The 19305-nt window shown below is 45.0% G+C and overlaps 1 protein-coding gene across 2 annotated transcripts in view; it reads left to right on the top strand.

Annotated features, from left to right (window-relative positions):
• Positions 1 to 19305, top strand: part of GRK3 (G protein-coupled receptor kinase 3) — a 148843-nt gene that overhangs the window by 85457 nt on the left and 44081 nt on the right. For both annotated transcript variants that reach the window (XM_029049390.2, XM_029049393.2), the window contains 5 exons: positions 1525 to 1576; positions 4312 to 4403; positions 7431 to 7530; positions 16762 to 16840; positions 18799 to 18929. In XM_029049390.2, coding sequence (XP_028905223.1) covers positions 1525 to 1576; positions 4312 to 4403; positions 7431 to 7530; positions 16762 to 16840; positions 18799 to 18929 — 454 coding nt within the window. The remainder of the gene's footprint in view (positions 1 to 1524; positions 1577 to 4311; positions 4404 to 7430; positions 7531 to 16761; positions 16841 to 18798; positions 18930 to 19305) is intronic.

Raw genomic sequence — 19305 nt, 5'->3', positions numbered from 1 at the left:
CTGTTCTAAGTGCTGGGGAGGATTACAAGTGAATTTGGTTGGTAAGTGCTTAGCATATGCGAGGGACTTGTCTACCAACTCTTTTGTGTTGTACTCTCCCAACCATTTAGACCAGTGCTCTGCATGCGGTAAGCTCTCAGTAAATATGGTTGATTGCAGAGCACTGTACTAAGCACCTGGGGGAGTTAATTACAGTAGACTAGGTAGACACAATCCCTGCCCACAGGAAGCTTGGAGGAGGAGTTTACAGATGAGATAAATTATCCTGGGCCAAGAACTTTCTTTAAAAGCCATTCTGTTCTGTGGAGAAAACTCCTGGAAATTCTATCTTGGGACCCAGGGAGCGGGAAGTGAATAACCATGGAATTTGTTAAACACTTACTATGTGTCAAGTGCTGTACTCAGTGCTGGAGTAGATACAGGATCACCAATCCCACATGGGGCTCGCAGTCTAAATAGAGGGGAGAGCAGGTATTGGATCCCCATTTTGCCAAGGAGGGAACGGAGGCCCAGAGAAGCGAAGCGACTTGCCGTAGGTCAAACAGCAGGCAAGTGGCGGAGTCGGGGTTAGAACCCAATCCTCTGACTCCCAGGCCCTGGCTCTTTCCGCAAGGCCATGCTGCTTCTCCAGGTTATTCAGTAACTGCCCTGTGAGAACCAATCTTAAGCACTTGCAGGACTTCATTAATTTAAAATGCCTGGGAAATCTATTTGCATTCATAAGGCACCTTGGAGTTGTGGTTGGGCCAGTTCTTTGAGGCAGAGCTGCTTCTTTCTCCAAAAGTGATTTTGATCATGGAATTGAACAGAACAATATTACTGAGCGCTTGGGAGAACACAGTGGAGTAGAATTGGGAGATATGCTTGCCTGCCCACAAGGCGCTTACGTGGGCTTCATCAATGCCCAGGTGCTCAGTGTGCATGAAGCTGGGGCCCAGAAGTCAGAAGGTCCTGGGTTCTAATCCCAGCCCCGCCACTTGTCTTTTGGGTGGCCTTGGGCAAGTCACTTCACTTCTTTGGGCCTCAGTTCCCTCATCTGGAAAATGGGGATTAAGACTGTCATCTCCATGAGGGAAAGGGACTGTGCCCAAACGGATTTGCTCGTATCCACTCCATCGCTTAGTTCAGTGCCTCGCACATAGTAAGCACCTAACAAAGACCACAATATATATACAGAGGGGATAGTTTAACCGCATTTCAGAGCTGGTTCAGCCTGGAGTAGCCGTAGATTAACCCTAACCCAGAATTCTGGTTGGCGAGTCCGCACCGTTTTGCAGAAAGCTTTTCTCCTCTCGATGTCCTTGTGATTGGAGAGTGGAGTATCGGTTTGGTTGGGCACTGGGCACCGTGAAAGCCCAGGCCATCTCGCCCCGGTGATCAGCCAAAACTCTGTTGGAAGAAAAGATACCAAGTGTTTTGAAAAGGTCCCCTTTAGTTCTGTCAGTGTGCTAGAAGTCTTTTAAAAGTTCCCGTTCAAATCCGTTCTAACCCGTAGTTCATGCTTTTAATTTTCTTCTCTTTTAGTGACAAGTTTACTAGATTTTGTCAGTGGAAAAATGTAGAGCTAAATATTCACGTAAGTAATCAAGCTGATGTTTATTGAAAAATCATTTCCTCTGGGGATAGCCTCGTCAGAAAAGTAGTCATTTCTGGGGGTGAACTCTGGTGGTGATAATCATCAGATGTTGATTGAACGGATATCATTTCTAGTGCTTTTCGATATGAAAGTCTGATCTTCACATTCCCAGTCATTGTCACAATGATTTAGACAGGCCTCAGTGTGTTTTGGAAATGATATTTCAGTAAAATGCATCGTCAGGAAAAGCAAACGGAAGGAACGAATGCCTGTCTTATAGCCCAGAGATCTTCCACGAGGGCAAAACTTTTCATAGGTTGAAAACCTCCCTTCCCAACAACTTTTGCATCTGCTGCAATTAGAGAATCACTTTTTGAGCACTGGGATTGAACACTGCCGCCTACTCCTCCCCAACACACCCCTTTGAGGAGATCAGTCAGATATATTTATAGAGCGCTTACTGTGTGCAGAGCACTGTATTCATTCAACTGTATTTATTGAGCGCTTACTCTGCACAGGGCACTGTACTAAGCACTTGGGAGAGTACCATATAATAATAAAAAACAGATACATTGCTTGCTCACAATGAGCTTACCAAGCACTTGGGAGAGTAAAGTATAGCAGAATCGGCAGACGTTCCCTGTCCACATGGAGCTTACAATCTAGAGGGGGAGATGGCCATGAAAATAGTGACAGCTACAGACATAAGTGCCATGAGGCTCAGGGTGGGGTGAAAATAAAGTGTAGCGAATGATAATAAGAGAATAATTGTGGTATTTGTTGAATGCTTACTATGTGCCAGGCACTGTACTACGCACTGGGGTGGATACAAGCAAATTGGGTTGGGCCCAGTCCCTGTTCCACATGAGGCTCACAGTCTCAATCCCCATTTTACAGATGAAGTAACTGGAGCCCAGAGAAGTGAAGTGGCTTGCCCCAGGTCCCACAGCAGACAAGTGGCGGAGCCGGGCTTAGAAACCAGGTCTTTTTGAATCCCGGGCCCAGGCTCTAGCCACTTAGCCGTGCAGAGTATTATTATTATTGTTATTGTTTTATTTTTTAAGCCTTTCCTATGTGTCAGGCACTGTTCTAAGCCCCAAGGTTGGCACAAGTTAAATTAGGTTGGACCCAGTCCCTGTCCCACATGATGCTGTCATGAACTTAAACCCAACGAGATCTTTTTACAAGCACATTCCGTTGGTCTGGAAGCAACATTGTTGATTTTTCAGAAGAAGCGGTCTCCAGAAATCGAACGGAGGAGGTGTGACATTTGTTAGGTTTGCCATTACTGAAAGATGAAAGAGCAGGTGTCTTTAAGAAGTTTTGATCTTACGTCAGCCGTGAGGTTCTCTCAGAAGATCTGCTATGTGGCAGAGGGAAACTTGAAAACAAATCTTGCTCAGCATATCGTTGCAATCAGCTCATTTCAGAATCGAAAGAACGGCTTGATCGGTCCATCGATGGCATTTTTTGAGCGTTTACTAGGTGCAGAGCATCTAGTGTGAAATAGTGTGGGTGTTCTGAGGTCTTACCCGTTCCAAAACATCTTGAGTTTCATAATATTAGAATACTTATGTCCAGGCGTTGTAGATGAAGAAGAGGAAGGTGACATTCCAAAAGCCCATTCTCCTTCCTACTTAGACTGTGAGCCCCTTGTGTCCAGCCCGATAAACTCTTGTATCTACCCTAGCTTCTGGAATATTGCTTGACACATAGTACTTAACACACATGTACACACACACACCCCTAGACTGTAAGCTCACTGTGGGGAGGGAATGTGTCTATTCGTTGTTGTATTGTACTCTCCCAAGTGCTTAGTACAGTGCTCATCACACAAGAAGTGCTCAATAAACACGATTGACAGACTGACACAAAAAAAATCTCTTTAATGCCTGCCTCAAAAGAGATGTCTAGTGAAAAATGGGCTAGAACGCAAGTCAGAAGGCCTGGGTTTAAGTACAGACTCTACCTCTGGTCCATTGAGAAGCAGCGTGGCTCAGTGGAAAGAGCACGGGCTTTGGAGTCAGGGCTCATGAGTTCGAATCCCAGCTCTGCCACTTGTCGGCTGTGTGACTGTGGGCAAGTCACTTAACTTCTCTGTGCCTCAGTTCCCTCATCTGTAAAATGGGGATTAAGACTGTGAGCCCCACGTGGGACAACCTGATTCCCCTATGTCTACCCCAGCGCTTAGAACAGTGCTCGGCACATAGTAAGCGCTTAACAAATACCAACATTCTGTGACCTTGGACAAGTCACTTAACCTCACTGGGCTTTGGTAAAACGGAAATAATAAATTAGGCCGTGAGCCCCAGATGAGATAGACTGTGAATGATCTCGTATCCGTGCAATGCTTTAATACTATCATTATGACAACCTGTTTTTTTATGGCAGCATTAAGCACTTATTATTCGTCAAGCATTGTTCTAAGCACTGGGGTAGTTCAAGTTGGACACAGTCCCCGTCCCATTTGGGGTTCACAGTCTAAGTAGGAGAGAGCAGGCTCGAATCCCCATTTTACAGCTGAGAAAACTAAAGCTCACTGTGGGCAGGGAATTTTGTCTGTTTATTGTTATACCGTACCCTCCCAAGCCCTTAGCACAGTGCTTTCCACAACATAAGCGCTCAATAAATAAGTACGGTGCCTGGCACATAGTAAGCGCTTAATAAATACCACGGGAAGAAAAGGGGACTGTCATTTTTAGAAAAACTGACATAACTGTCTTTTTAATTTGCAGTTGACCATGAATGACTTCAGCGTACACAGAATTATCGGACGAGGAGGATTTGGCGAGGTCTACGGTTGCAGAAAGGCAGACACTGGGAAAATGTAAGCCTCTCTTACTTGCTTCTTTTGGGAGTATAAAGCCGAAGACAAATGAAGCTCCGCCCCTTGTCTGTTGTGTGAGCTTGGGCAACAACAGTGACTCTCCCCAAATCCAACAATGACTCTCCCCCGGCCTTCAAAGCCTTATCGAAGGTCCAACTCCTCCAAGAGGCCTTCCCTGGGGAGCAGCATGGCGCAGTGGATAGAGCACGGGCCTGGGAGTCAGGTCATGGATTCTAATCCCAGATCTCCACTCGTCTGCTGTGTGACCTTGGGCAAGTCACCTCACTTCCCTGGGCCTCAGTTACCTCATTTATAAAACGGGGATTGAGACTGGGAGCCCCCTGTGGGACAGGGACTGTGTCCAACCAACTTACTTGTGTCCACCCCAGCACTTCTGGCATGTAGAAAGCGCTTAACATAAACCACTATTATTATTATTATTCCCTGACTAAGCCCCACTTTTCCTCATTTCCAACTCCCTCTCTGTGTCACCCTGATTGGCTCCCTTTGGTCTTCCCCCCTCAACCCGCTCCACAGCACTTAATGTGTACATCTGTCATTTTATTTATTTGTTTTGTTGCCCGTTTACTTGTACTGATTTCTTGATGCCTGTTTACCCAAGTACTTAGTATAGCGCTCTGAATGCAGTAAGCGCTCAATAAATACGATTGAAAGATTGAGTGAATGAATGAATGACTGGCCTGAAGCGGCTCGTCTTTTCCAGCTCAGTGCATCGGTCACGTTCTCTGCCACTTTATTCATTCAGTCGTATTTATTGAGTGCTCATTGTATGCAGAGCACTGTACTAAGTGCTTGGGAGAGAACAGTACAACAGTACAGATGCATTCCCTGCCCACAACGAACTCACAATCTAGGGCAGAGGACATCGATGCAAATAAATAAAACATGTACTCTTTAGACCAACTGATAAGCATTAGTCATATTTCTTGCCAGAACAGGCAGCCAACCGGCGGTGTGAAAAAGATGAAAATGTGGTCGCTTTTGTGGTCACTCTGAGAACCCAGTGAAGTGTTCAGATGTTGCAATCAGCCCAGGCAGGTTGTGTAAGTTGAGGAGTTGAGGACAAACGGTCAAGAAGCGTTGTTTTCCCCTAAAGATGTGTGCTCGTTATGGGCAGGGAATGGGTCTGCTAATTAATAATGATGGTATGTGTTAAGTTGCTTACTATGCACCAGGCACTGTACTGAATGCTGGGGTGGGAACAAGGAAATTCAGTTTGACACAGTCCCTGTCCCACATGGGGCTCACAGGCTCAATCCCCATTTTACAGACGAGGTAAATGAGGGCCAGAGAAGTGAAGTGACTTGCCCAAGGTCACACAGCTAATTCTCTTTTAGCATTCAAGTTCAGTGGACAGTGCTCGGCACACAGTAAGCGCTCAGTACATACCTAGGATTACTTGCTTGAGTTCAGCATGACTTCTGGGAAGGCCGTTCATTCTGATTACCTTGTATCCACCCCAGCACTTAGTATAGTGCCTGGCACGTAGCGCTTAACCAATATCATAACTATCATAATTATTACTTCCCAGGCAGCCAAGGAGAGTCAGTTCATTTTTTGGCCTTTTTCTGAGTGCTTTTAAAAGCCCCCGGGGGCTCTGGAACTTGGAATTGAAGGTACCGTACGTTCACTCCTTAGGCTCAAAGCCCTGGAAAGTTTTGCAGAGCCTTTCTAGCCGACCCGGCTGCTTCCTAAATCTTCTCGAATTTATACCAACGTTTGTCCGGCTGGCAGTAGGGACCTGGAGCGTGCCTAGCTGGCTGGCAATGCAAATGGCCCCAGTGGGCCAGCCTAGGTTCTCCTGTATGGCCCATGCTTTGCTGGAGACCAGAAATTCTGAGCCTGTGAAGATTGTTTTATTCACCCTGATGAGTTCTCTTCTCTAGAGTCCTTTCCTTTGACCCATTCCTTAATACCATTCTCTGCCTTTGGCGATGCCCTTTCCAAAATTCCTAAATTTCATACAACACTTTGTAAAAAAAAAACAACCACCACCCATCCAGTAGTGTCACTCGAAGGACTTTTCTTTTTAATCACAGTACGAATTTTACTTTCTAAACAGTGGTACCCCTTTGCAGGTTATTGCTTGAAGTCCACAAGAAGCCCCGATACCTTTTTCTCATCCACTAGACTGTAAGCTCGTTGGAGGCAGGGGACTTGTCTACCAATTCTGTTACATTGTCTTCTCCCAAATGTTTAGTGTCCGGCCCACTGTAATCGTTTGATAAGTACCACTGATAGATTGAACTTCAGCTCAGCCCATCCCTTCAAGGAGAGTGCCATAAAAAAATATATTTCTCAGAATGAGAGGGTGAGGCAAGTCTGTGTCCAAAGTAATGTCTGGTTTGTCTTGAGTCCAGATATTTTTTTTTAATAGAGTCCAGACGAGATAAAATTGGCATTGATAGCCATTTTAGACCACTTAATCAATCTATCAGTGGGACTTATAATAATAATGGTGGTATTTGTTAAGCGCTTACTCTGTGCAGAGCACTGTTCTCAGCGCTGGGGTAGATACAGGGTAATCAGGTTGTCCCACGTGAGGCTCACAGTTAATCCCCATTTTGCAGATGAGGTAACTGAGGCACAGAGAAGTTAAGTGACTTGCCCACAGTCACTCAGCTGACAAGTGGCAGAGCCGGGAGTCGAACCCATGACCTCTGACTCCGAAGCCCAGGCTCTTTCCACTGAGCCACGCTGCTTCTCTATTGAGTGCTTACCATATGCAGAGCACTGTGATGAAGACTTGGGAGAGTACAGTACAGAGTTGGTGGACACATTCCCTTGCCCACATCAGTCAGTGGCATTTATTGAGCACTTAATGTACGCCGAGCACTATACTGAGTGATTGGTTGAATGCCAAAGAACAGAGTTGGTAGCCATTTTCCCTGCTCACAGCCGTGACTTAAATATCTACAGCTTGGACTCAGAACTGTTTGCGTTTGTTAAAGTAGTCTAAAGAGCTGCTTCTGGAGCAGGTAATTTAGAAATTATTTGTCTTACCAGGTATGCGATGAAATGTTTAGATAAGAAGAGGATCAAGATGAAACAAGGAGAAACTTTAGCCTTAAATGAAAGGATAATGCTGTCCCTTGTCAGCACAGGAGTAAGTATATGAACGATTCTTTTTTCTTATGGTATTTTGTAAGCACTTACTATGTGCAAGCACTGTTCTCAGCACTGGCGTGTAGACAAGCTAGTCAGGGTGGACACAGTCCATGTCCCACATGGGGCTCCTAGTCTAAGTAGGAGGGAGTAGGATTTAATCCTCATTTTACAGATGAGGAAACGGAGGCACCGAGAGGTTAAGTGATTTTGCCAGGCTCACACAGCGAACAAGTGCCGGAGATGAGGCGAGAACCCCGGTCTCCTGATTCCCAGGCCTATACTCTTTCTAGGCCATACTGCTTCCCTTTTCTTTCTTTGCTACTAAAATCATTTCTGAATGGTTTATTTCCTTCCAATTGACAAGGGAGGGAGAGATCCATTATACAAGTATTTTATGGAGTGAGTATTAGAGGACAAATGAGTACCCTAGCAACATAATTCATGTAAACCAAATTATCCATTTGCTACTACACTTATGGGAAAAAAAACAACCCAGAACTTTTGATGAAATACAAGATTGGGTATTTTAAAACTAAACGTTATGTCAAGAAGAACCAGTTTATTGAAGTTGGAGGGAAATGATACAAAAAGTGAAAGTCAATTCATCGTGCAGAAAAAAAAAAAAGCACCCAGCTTGGTGCCGAGATGCCCCAAGGGGAAGGGGGTTAAGAGAAATGTCCCTGCTCTCAGGATTCCTGTGCGGCTTCATTTACCAACAGTCGGGTTGAGAGTTTTGCTTTTCGTCTAGTCAGTTTCTCTAGTCAGTTTCTCTGCTGCTTTGATTTTAGTTTTGCAGCAGTCATTAATATGCTTCAAGTCACTGTTTCTGACAATTAAAATGGGTTGGACCGTGACAGAAATCATAGAAGAATAATATCCGCGGTTAGGTTATTCCCGCTTCTGCTGCCTGGAACTTCTTTCCCCTTCAAATCCATCAGACCGCAGCTCTCCCCATCTTGAAAGCCCATCTGAAATCCCTCAATCTGTTAATCAGTGATATTTATTGAGGGCTTACTATGCGCAGAGCACTGTACCAAGCACTTCAGAGAGTGCAATATAACAGAATTAGCGGATACGTTCCCTGCCCTCCCCACTAGGAAGCATTTCTGCACAACCTGTCTTCCCAACAACTATCTCTGCATTTGCGCCTTCCCCGGTTACCTGTCTGCCTCCCCCATTAGATTGTTATCTCCTTGAGGGAACCACGTCTTCTTCAGTGACTGAAGTGATTCAGAAAATATGATTGATCAATTATCTTTCCCCCATTTCTGGATCAATACCCCTATCTTAGCACTTTTTTATGTTATTCGTTTAAGGGCTTACTATGTGCCAAGGACAGTTCTAATAATAATAGTGGTGGTACTTGTTAAGCGCTCACTATGCGTCAAACACTGTTCCAAGCACTGGGGGAGATAGAAATGAACCAGGTTGGACACGGTCCCTGTTCCACATGGAGCTCACAATCTCAATCCCATTGTACAGTTGAGGCCACTGAGGCCCAGAGAAGTGAAGTGATCTGCACAAGGTCACACAGCAGACAAGTGGCAGAGCAGGGACCAGTACCCAGGTCCTTCTGACTCGCAGGCCCGGGCTCTATCCCCTAGGCCATGCTGCTTCTGTGACCCTTTACGATTTGCTTCAAGCACTTATTTAGCCATCTGACCATCTTCCCCTTCTTTCTCCTATCTGAAAATGAATCCATCGATGGTATTTATCGAGCACTTAGGGTGTGCAGAGCACTCTTCTAAGCCCTTGGGACAAGACAAAAGAGAAAGTAGAGACAATTCCTGCTCATAAGGAGTTTAGAGACCAGAGGATGATGATGTCCGCCTCCCCCATTAGATTGTCATCTCCTTGAGGGAACCGCATCTTCTTCAGTGCTGAATGCACAGAAGCGATTCAGAAAATATGATTGATCAATTATCGTTCCCCCATTTCTGGATCGATTCCCCTATCTTACCACTTTTTTAATGGTATTCGTTTAAGGGCTTACTATGTGCCAAGCACTGTTCTAAGCACTGAGGCAGATACAAGTGTATCAGGTTGGACACGGTCCCTGTCCCCCTTGGGGCTCACAGTCTATGTTGGAGGGAGGAGGATTTAAGGCTCGTTTTACAGACGAGGTAACCGAGGCCCAAAGAAGTTATGACTCATCCAAGGTCACACAGGAAGCAATTGACAGAGCCGGGATTTGAACCCAGGTCCTCTGACCCCCAGGCCTGAGCTCCTTCTATGAGGCCACGGTGCTTCTCAACTTTGGAAACTGTGTAAGCTAGTCCGTTGGTGAAAAAGATCTCAATCTATATCTTTTCATTTATTTCATAATGAGAGTATCTGTTAAGCGCTTACTATGGAGTAATTATGAAGCGGGCATTAAATTGGGCTCGGATTGCTGTTTGATAAGCTCCACTGGGACATTTGATTTTCAGCCATACTTGCTGTTAATGGGAATTGTTCTCAGTTTTCATTGAACTCCATTATGGGCCTGAAGACTTCCGTTGTCAATGCAACTATTGATCTTTTGCAGAGAAGTACTTCAGAAGAAATGTAAATACAGTTTCAGTCCATATTTTGGCTTTTTAAAAAGGATATCCTTTTCATGTGGCTTTTCTTTGATAGCCTTTAGGTTCATTCAAGTCCAGTGTAAAAGAGAAGTGTCTGTTTTAATATCAGTATTTGTCACTTAGTGCTAGAATCTGCCGTCTTAATGATTTTTGTTTTTTAATGGTATTTGTTAAGTCTCACTACATGCCAGGCACTGTACTGAGCTCTGGGGTAGATGCAAGCTAATCAGTTTGGACATAGTCCATGTCCCTTAAGGGGTTCACAGTCTTAATCCCATTTTGCAGGTGAGTTACCTGAGGCACAAAGACGTTAAGGGACTTGCCTGAGGTCACACAGCAGACAAAGGGTGGAGCCAGGATTAGAGTCCGGGACCCTCTGACTCCCAGTCCCGGGTTCATTCATTGATTCATTCAGTATTATTTGTTGAGTGCTTACTATGTGCAGAGCACTGTACTAAGCGCTTGGAATGTACAATTTGGCAAAGGATACAGACCATCCCTGCCCACTGACGGGCTTACAGTCTAATCGGGGGAGACAGACGGACAAAAACAAGACAACTAAATCACGATAAATAGAATCAAGGGGATGGACACCTCATTAACAAAATAAATAGGGGAATAAAAATATATACAGATGAGCACAGTGCTGAGGGGGAGGGGCAGAGGGAAAGGGAGGGAAAGGGGGCTTAGCTGAGGGGAGGTGAAGGGGGAGCAGAGGGAAAAGGGGAAGCTCAGTCTGGGAAGGCCTCTTGGAGGAGGTGAGCTCTCAGTAGTGGTTCTGTCCACTAGGTCACATTGCTTCCTCCCAAAATTATTTTGTGTAAAGCAAGTTGAAGCTGGGCCTTTAGAATCAGTGTTGTCCTGATGACTTATCCTCAAGCTCTGATAAACTATAACTCCACTGTCTTGTCTTATACTGTCAAGTCATCTCTGACCCCTAGTGGGGGAAGCAGTGTGCCTCAGTGGAAAAAGCACGGGCTTGGGAGTCAGAGATCATGGGTTCGAATCCCGGCTCTGCCACTTGTTAGCTGTGTGACTGTGGGCAAGTCACTTCACTTCTCTCTGCCTCAGTTCCCTCATCTGTAAAATGGGGATTAAGACTGTGAGCCTCACGTGGGACAACCTGATTACCCTGTATCTACCAGCACTTAGAACAGTGCTCTGCACATAGTAAGTGCTTAACAAATACCAACACTGTTATTATTATTATTACTCCATGGACACATCTCTCCCAGAATGCCCCATCTCCATCTGCATTCATTCTGGTGTTTTGTCCCGGGAATTTTCTGGGTCAAATGCGAAAATGGTTTACCACTGCCTCTTTCCGTGCAGTAGTAACCTTGAGTCTCTGCCCTCTACTCTCTTTCGTGCCGCTGCTGCCCAGCTCAGCAGAGTTTTAACTTGTAGCGGGTTGCCTTCCACTCTCCAGCCACTGCCCAAGCTAGGAATGGCATGGACAGGCCTCTGCTTGATGCTCCCTCCCGTAGCCGAGACTGGTGGAGCACTGGACAATCCACGTACCCATCCTGAGAGGAGTATAACCCTGTTATATAGCCTAAAATCAGTCTTTATCACTATATTCATTCATTTAACCTGATTAGCTTTTAACTACCCCAGCGATTAGAGCAGTGCTTGTCACAGAGTAAGCGCTTAACAAATTCCATCATTACATAATAATTTTTTTATCATTATTATTGTTGTCATCGTTGTGGAGACTGTAAGCCCGTCAGTGGGCAGGGACTGTCTCTATCTGTTGCCGATTTGTACATTCCAAGTGCTTAGTACAGTGCTCTGCACATAGTAAGCGCTCAATAAATGCTATTGAATGAATGAATGAATGAATGTGTGCCAAGCACTGTTTAAAGCACTGGGGTATATGTGAAGTTATGCGCTTGGACACAGTCCCTGTTCTGCCTGAGACTCACAATCTACGTAGGCAGGAGAAGGATTTAATTCTCATTTGACAGATGAAGGAACTGAGGCCCAGAGAAATTCAGTGACTTGCCCAAGGTCACATCGCAGGCAAGTGGCGAAGGCAGGTTTAGGACCGAGATTCTTCTGAATTCCCAGTCCTGGGCTCTATCCACTAGACCACACTGCTTCCCAGTTCTAAGCGCTTCATAGAGTGCTCTGCACACATTAAGCACTCAATAAATACGATTAAATGAATATTTCCAGCGAATGGTGAACTCGTATTCTAAATCTCCATAGTTCTAGCCCCCTGATTCCCCTTGTGTTCTAAGACTGTGACCCCTTTCTGCGATAGGGACCATTTCAAATTCTCACCTCTGTATTCTCTCCTGTCTCTTAGCATGGGACCCTGCCCATTATAAAGTGCTTAATTTTCTTTTTTTTATGATAGTGTAAAAGGCTTACCATGAGCCAGGCCCTGTATTAAGTGCTGAGGAAGAGACAAGTTAATCAGGTTGGACCCAATCCCTGTTCCACATGGGGCTCACAGGCTTCATCCCTATTTTACAGAGAAGGTGACTGAGGCACAGTGAAGTGACTTGCCCAAGGTCATATAGCGGGCAAGGGCAGAGCCGGGGTTAGAACCCAGGTCCTTTCGACTCCCGGGCCTGTGCTGTATCCCCTGTGCCGTGCTACTTCATAGACTACAGTTACTAACACTTCATGCATTTGTGTAAAATGTGATAGGTTGTTCATCATCACTGATATCTCTTGAGTGCATACTGAGTGGGAAACACTATACTGTGTGCTTGGGAGAATGTTCAGCACAAAGTTAGCGCTTAATAAATGCCATCGATTGATTGAAGATGCACAATTTTAGCCCTTCCCGATCTTGTGAGACTTGATTACCTTGCATCTACCCTAGCATTTAGTGCAGTGCTTGTTACATACTAAGCGCTTAGTAAATACCATTGTGTATTATTATTATTCTTTATATTGTTTATTTACAAGAAAAGTTAAAGGAGCAGCTAGTGTTATTCTGAGGCTCTTCTTTTGGCGGACATGTTAATAGCTCCATACCAGTTTCCGGGTCCTGAAAACATGTGAAAGCTGAAGCGTTCTACTGCATGTCAGATGTCTGATGAATTTAGAATAATTCTTAACTCAGGGCTGTCATTTTTCTGACTTTCAAGTGTCCCGTCTGTCAAAATACTAGAGAAGACCCAGCGTAACTCGTTGGACTATAATGTTTACGTTTTAAAGTAGTTCTCAGCTCAGAGCCTTAATTCTTCTAGCTTTGAGTCGCCCCGTCTGTCACGATCCCAGAGCGGCCGCCGTCGAGCTCACCTGAACGATCTGTTTTGATATTAACGTTGAAACTCAGAGGGAACGCGGAGCCAAATTACATAAAACCCATTAAAACACACAGCCGTACCAGTTAATCACTCAGCCACCAATCCCAAGACAGGAAATTTCTGGCACTTGGGAAGAAAAATATCAAACCCAATAAAACCATTGCGCTATTTCAATCGGCCCAAAAGAAGAACGCAGCGGCAATAATGTGCAACCGCTTCCCGGCTAGGTTGGGGGACAAGATTTATGGAAATTAATTTTAAGTCTAACGATCCGCTCTCGTGTATCGTTACACCCTAGCAAATGTTTTGTGAAACGGTTCATGGCAACGTGAATTGGGCGTACAATTCCTCTGTTCAAATAGGCGTTGCGTGGTTTGCGTGGGAATAATCTCCACACCCCTCCTCCCCCTCTCTGATTTCCGATGATAGAGTAAAGATGGAAGAGCCTGCGTTTCATTTTCATTTGGATTTATTGGCTAATAGTAGCAGAGAGCAGTTGGGGTGTGCATTGGGTTTTTTTTTTAATTGGGGTTTTTTTTGTGTGTGTGTGTGTCTGCGTTTTCATACAGCATTAAGTACCCCAGAAAACAGGGTTTGTCCTCTCTCCCGCCCTCACTCCCTCCCACGCCAATTTTCTTCTTAGGGTAATTGGTGCATGACTTTTAGGGGAATCAAGTGGCAAGCCTGGAGATCTCCATTCTTGGCTCCATCTTCATATTAGAACTCGAGTCTCTCGACTCCTGCCCTGGATTCTGTCTCTCCCCTAGGCCCCAGCGTCCCTCTGCGACTACGAGTGTTAGCTTTTGTTCTTCAATGCCACAAACCTCTCACCTATGTCCCGTCTCTGGCCTAGAACTTCCTCCTTTTTCACATCTGGCAGAAAATGACTCTCCCCACCTTGAAAGCCTAATTGAAGAAGCACCGTGACTCAGTGGACGGAGCATGGGCTGGAGAGTCAGAGGTCGTGGGTTTTAATCCCGGCTCTGCCACTTGTCAGCTTTGTGACTTTGGGCAAGTCACTTAGCTTCTCTGTGCCTCAGGAACCTCATCTGAAAAATGGGGATTAAGACTGATGACCTTGTACCAGTGCTTGGCACATAGTAAGCACTAAACAAATACCATTATTTGTTAATAATAAGGCCCATCTCCTGCAAGAGGCCTTCCCTGACTAAGCCCGCCTTTCCTCTCCTCCCACTTCCTCTCCTTCGGTCGATTGGCTCCCTTTATTCACCCCTTCCACAGCACTCATGTACGTAGCCGTTTATTTCTATTAATATCTGCCTCCCCTTCTAGACTGTAAACTTGTGGTGGGCAAGGAACACGTCTACCAACTCTGTTATATTGTTACAGTGTGCTGTCCCAAGTGCCTAATACATTTCTCTGAGCACAGTTAGTACTCAATAAATACGATCGATTGTTGGATTTCTATGATACTCCTGCCAGTAGCACGGTAGTTATGTAAACGGTGTTCTACCTTACCATTTCCCCTCCCTGAAATCTATTTCAGTGTCTGGCTCCCTCTGTAGACCGCAGACTCCTTGTGGACGTAGGATCGTGTCTGCCAAATCGCTCACATTGTACTTTCCCAAGCATAGAGTACAGTGCTCTGCACACATAGTGAGCGCTCATTATCATTGATTGATGGATCGTCTTTGTCCTTGCCCCATGCCAGGGCCATTTCTTCTTCCTCCTCCTTCCCCAGTGTCCCTTAGTCTCCATTCCTTCATTCATTCAATCAATCGTATTTAAGAAGCGCTTATTGTGTGCAGAGCACTGTACTAAATCCTTGGGAAAGTATCATACAACAATAAATAGTGACATTCCCTGTCCACAACGAGCTCCCAGTCTTTTGTCCACCCACCATCTTCCTCCCTGCCCTTTTTGCTTCATTTTTCTTCTCTTCATCACTTCAGAAGAAAAACAGCGTAGCCTAATAGAGAGAGCACGGGGCTGGGAGACAGAAGGACTTGGGTTCTAATCCTAGCTCCTTCACTTGTCAGCTCTGTGACCTTGGAGAAGTCACTTCACGGGGCCTCAGTTCCCTCTTCTGTAAAATGGGGATTAAGACTATGAGCCCCATGTGGGATAAGAGACTATGTCCAACCCGATTTACTTGTAAGCACCCCAGCACTTAATATAGAGTTTGGCACATAGTGAGCATTTAACAAATGTTACTATTAGTATTTCCCTTTTATCCTCCTGTCTTCCCCCCCAACCCTGACACACATATCATTTTCCTCCTCATTTCCTCTCCCCTTCTTTTTTCAGGTTTAGCCAGGATAGGAAGCTTGTTATGGGCAGGAAGTATGTCTGCCAACTCTGTTGTATTGTAGTCAGTCAGTCATTTGTATTTGTTGAGCACTTACTGTGTGCAGAACACTGCACTAAGCCCTTAGGAGAGTACAAAATAACAACAGGCACATTCCCTGCCCATAGCGTGTTTACAGTCTAGAGGGAGAAACAGACATCTCTATAAATAAATAAATGACAGATATGGACCTAAGTGCTGTGGGGCTGAGAGTGGGAATGAATAAAGAGAGGAAGTCAGGGCAGTGCAAAAGAGAGGTGGAGAAGAGGAAAGAAGGATTTAGGGAAGGTGTCTACTATGCACTTACTAAACACTCAATAAATACCATTGACTGATTGATAGGAGATTTTTCATTTACTTTCCAAGTGGAATTTTCCAAGGCTCACTTTTATAAGAACCTAGCAATAGGAGGTTGTATTTCGTAGTTTGTACTTTCAAACATTTCCTGGCAAATCAAGGCTGAGGTACTCAGGCCCTATCCCCCACTCACTTTACCTTACTTGAAACATTACTTGCAATAGATACTGTGAGGCAAAAGTGCAACTTGAAGCTGGATTTTTCTGAAAGAAGCCCAAATTTTAGAACAATGTATTCACACACTTCAGAGAACCCATAGTTCTTTCGTGTAAGTTGTAAATGGTTTTTTTGTTGGTTGGTTTTTTCAATGGCTTTTGTTAACCACATAATATGTGCCGGGTATTGTACTAAGTGCCGGGGTAGCTAATCAGATTGGACAGAGTCCTTGTCCAACATGGGACTCAAAGTCATAATCCTCAATTTACAGATGAGTTAACAAAGAGAACTTGGCATAAATTTTTAAGGGAAAATCTGGCCTCATCTATTGCCTACTGGTGTGTGGCGCCTGATCCTTGCCCGAAGCAAAGTTCTCAAAAGAAGATAAAATGTACACCAGAAAAGGAAATACTTTGAATTTGGGGTTTGAGAAGTTCGACGGGATGTGGCTTGGAAAATGCAGTTTTAATATTGCGAACGGCAGTCGATTTTTCTAAACCACTTTTGGAGCGAGTGAAACAGAAAGAAGCAGCCTCTGTTATAGTTGTCTGAGTCCATTTTCTTTTTCATTTCTTTAGGATTGTCCCTTTATAGTATGTATGACCTATGCCTTCCACACGCCTGATAAACTCTGCTTCATCCTGGATCTCATGAATGGTGAGCAAACTTAATTAAACTCTGTTAATAACATTATTTCCATTCAGTCTGTTAAACCGGGTATGCTCTGGAACTTTCCTGAGAGCGTCGTTATTGGGACACTTCCAAGTTTCAGATGTAAAACTACCTGTTTTCTCGTAAATCAGTGCTAGAGTAACATATTGTGGAAAGTATTGTCAGAGAATAATAGATTCTGGCTTTTGAATGTAACACAGCCATTTCAGAAACCTACCCATTTCCTAGTCACGTCTTTGGAGTTGGAGAGGAGGAGGAGAAGAAGAAAGAGCTTGTTATTACCGCCCCCTCTCCCCCCATAATGCTTTCCTTCTCACAGTGAGCCGCCCCAACTGTTGAAACAAACAGTAAATGTAGGCATGACCTAAAGTTGACCCTAAAGGAGGGTAAAAATTGATTCTAAGACTGAGTCAATCAGTGGAGCTTATTGTAGGCAGAGCACTGTACCAAGCGCTTGGAAGAGTAGAATGCAACAAATTGACAGGTCCCCCGACCTCAAGGAGCTGCCTGTCTAGGGAGGGACACGGACATTAAATAAATTCCAGATCTGAGTCATGACCATTTAGCCTTATCCGCATACCGCGAGGTTGAATCCATTAGTTTGCAAGCTCCTTTTGGAGAACACGAATTATTTCTCCAATTTCCTCCATATGTTTTCTAAGTACCACTTGCAGGGCTCTCAGGAGGCTGTCGTTCAAACAGCGATAGACTAGGGAAACCAGGGAGATAATCCACAAGTCTATACAGCTTCACTGCTGTGGACGTGATCTTGCCTAATAATGACTGTAGGTGTTAAACACTTTTTGCATGCTAAACATTGATCATCAGATTGGACACAGTCCCTCCCCCACATGGGGTTCACGGTCTAAGGAGGGAGAACAATAACAGATATCCCCATTTTACAGAGAAGGAAACTGAGGGACAGTGAGGTAAGGGACATGCCCAAGATACTGCAGGAGTCAACTAGAGAAGCAGCGTAGCCTCGTGAAAAAAAACACAGGCCTAGGACTTATCCAGTCTGCTGTGTGAACTTGGGCAGGTCACTTAACTTCTCTGGGCCTCAGTCTTCTCAACTGGAAAAATGGGAATTCACTAGTTAGCCCGTGAGCCCCATGGGGATCAGGGACCGTGTCTGACCCGATTAACTTCTCTCTCCCAATCAGTCAGTGATATTTATTCAGCACTTACTGCAGAACATTGTGGTAAGTGCTTGGGAGAGTACCAGAGTTGACAAGCGTATGCCCTTCCCGCAACGAGCTAGCTGGGAACAGTGTTTGACACCAAGTGAGCGCTTAACAAATTCTCTAAAAATAAAAACACATGGTAATGCTGGGATTTGAACCTGGATCTATCACGTAGTCCCGTGCCCTTCTTGCAAAGCCTCTGATTCATGAACAGAGAATAGATGTAGGCAGGGCAGCTTCACTCACAAAGTGCATCAAGGACATCAATCTCCATCTTGGTGAGAAGCAGCGAGGCCCAGTTCAAAGAGCCCAGGCCTGGAAGTCAGAGAACCTAGGTTCTAAATCCAGCTCCACCTCTTGTCTATGTGTGTGACCTTGGGCAAGTCTCTTCACTTTTTTATGCCTCAGTTCCCTCATCTATAGAATGGGGATTAAGACTGGGAGCCCCATATGGGACAGGGACTGCGTCCAACCTGATTAGCTTGTGCCTACCCCAGTGCTTAGTACAGAGCCTGGCACATAGTAAGTGCTTCACCAATGCCACTTTTTTTGTCGTATCGCTTTTTGAGCTAGCCTCTTCTCCCCTCTGCAGGGCTTGAATTGGGCTCATTATTTCCAAGTAATTTTTCCTCAGTACATCCAAAGCGGGATCCCCCCAAAGAAAAAGCGTGACAGAGTCATAGCTCTCCTGCTGTAAGTAGCTGTTGCTTGGATTTTTCATCCAGCGCGCTGAATTAAATTCCACTTTTCTGATTCCAGGGGGAGACTTGCACTATCACCTCTCCCAGCATGGGGTATTTTCTGAGAAGGAGATGAGATTTTATGCCACTGAAATCATCCTGGGTCTAGAACACATGCATAATCGATTTGTCGTGTACCGGGATCTGAAGGTAAGTAGTCCTTTAAAACCTGATTCTAGTATTCCTTTAAACCAGGATTCTACGGATTAGAAAAAGTCCCTTTTGCAACAGAAGGGCAGGTGCTCTGACATAGGGTTACCTGAATATTTCTGGCTAGTTCTTTTATCGGCCGGTGGAAACTGAAGAAAGGCCCACTTGTAGGCTGGGTGGCACAGTGAAGTTTCGATTAACCAGCTCCGGGGCAGTATGTGCTTGGCTAATATGTTTTCTTTGCTCCTGGAAATGGGTTGGGAGTAGGAAATTAATCAGTCAATCAATGAATGGTATTTATTGAGCCCTTACTATGTGCAGAGCACTGGACTATCTCGCCTCCGACCTTTCATCCATGTGCAGCCTCTGGCCCAGA

This window comes from Ornithorhynchus anatinus, chromosome 21 (assembly GCF_004115215.2).
Source record: "Ornithorhynchus anatinus isolate Pmale09 chromosome 21, mOrnAna1.pri.v4, whole genome shotgun sequence".
Classification (NCBI taxonomy): domain Eukaryota; kingdom Metazoa; phylum Chordata; class Mammalia; order Monotremata; family Ornithorhynchidae; genus Ornithorhynchus; species Ornithorhynchus anatinus.
Note: the sequence above shows the minus strand (reverse complement) of the source record. Positions and strands in the feature narration are given on the sequence as shown.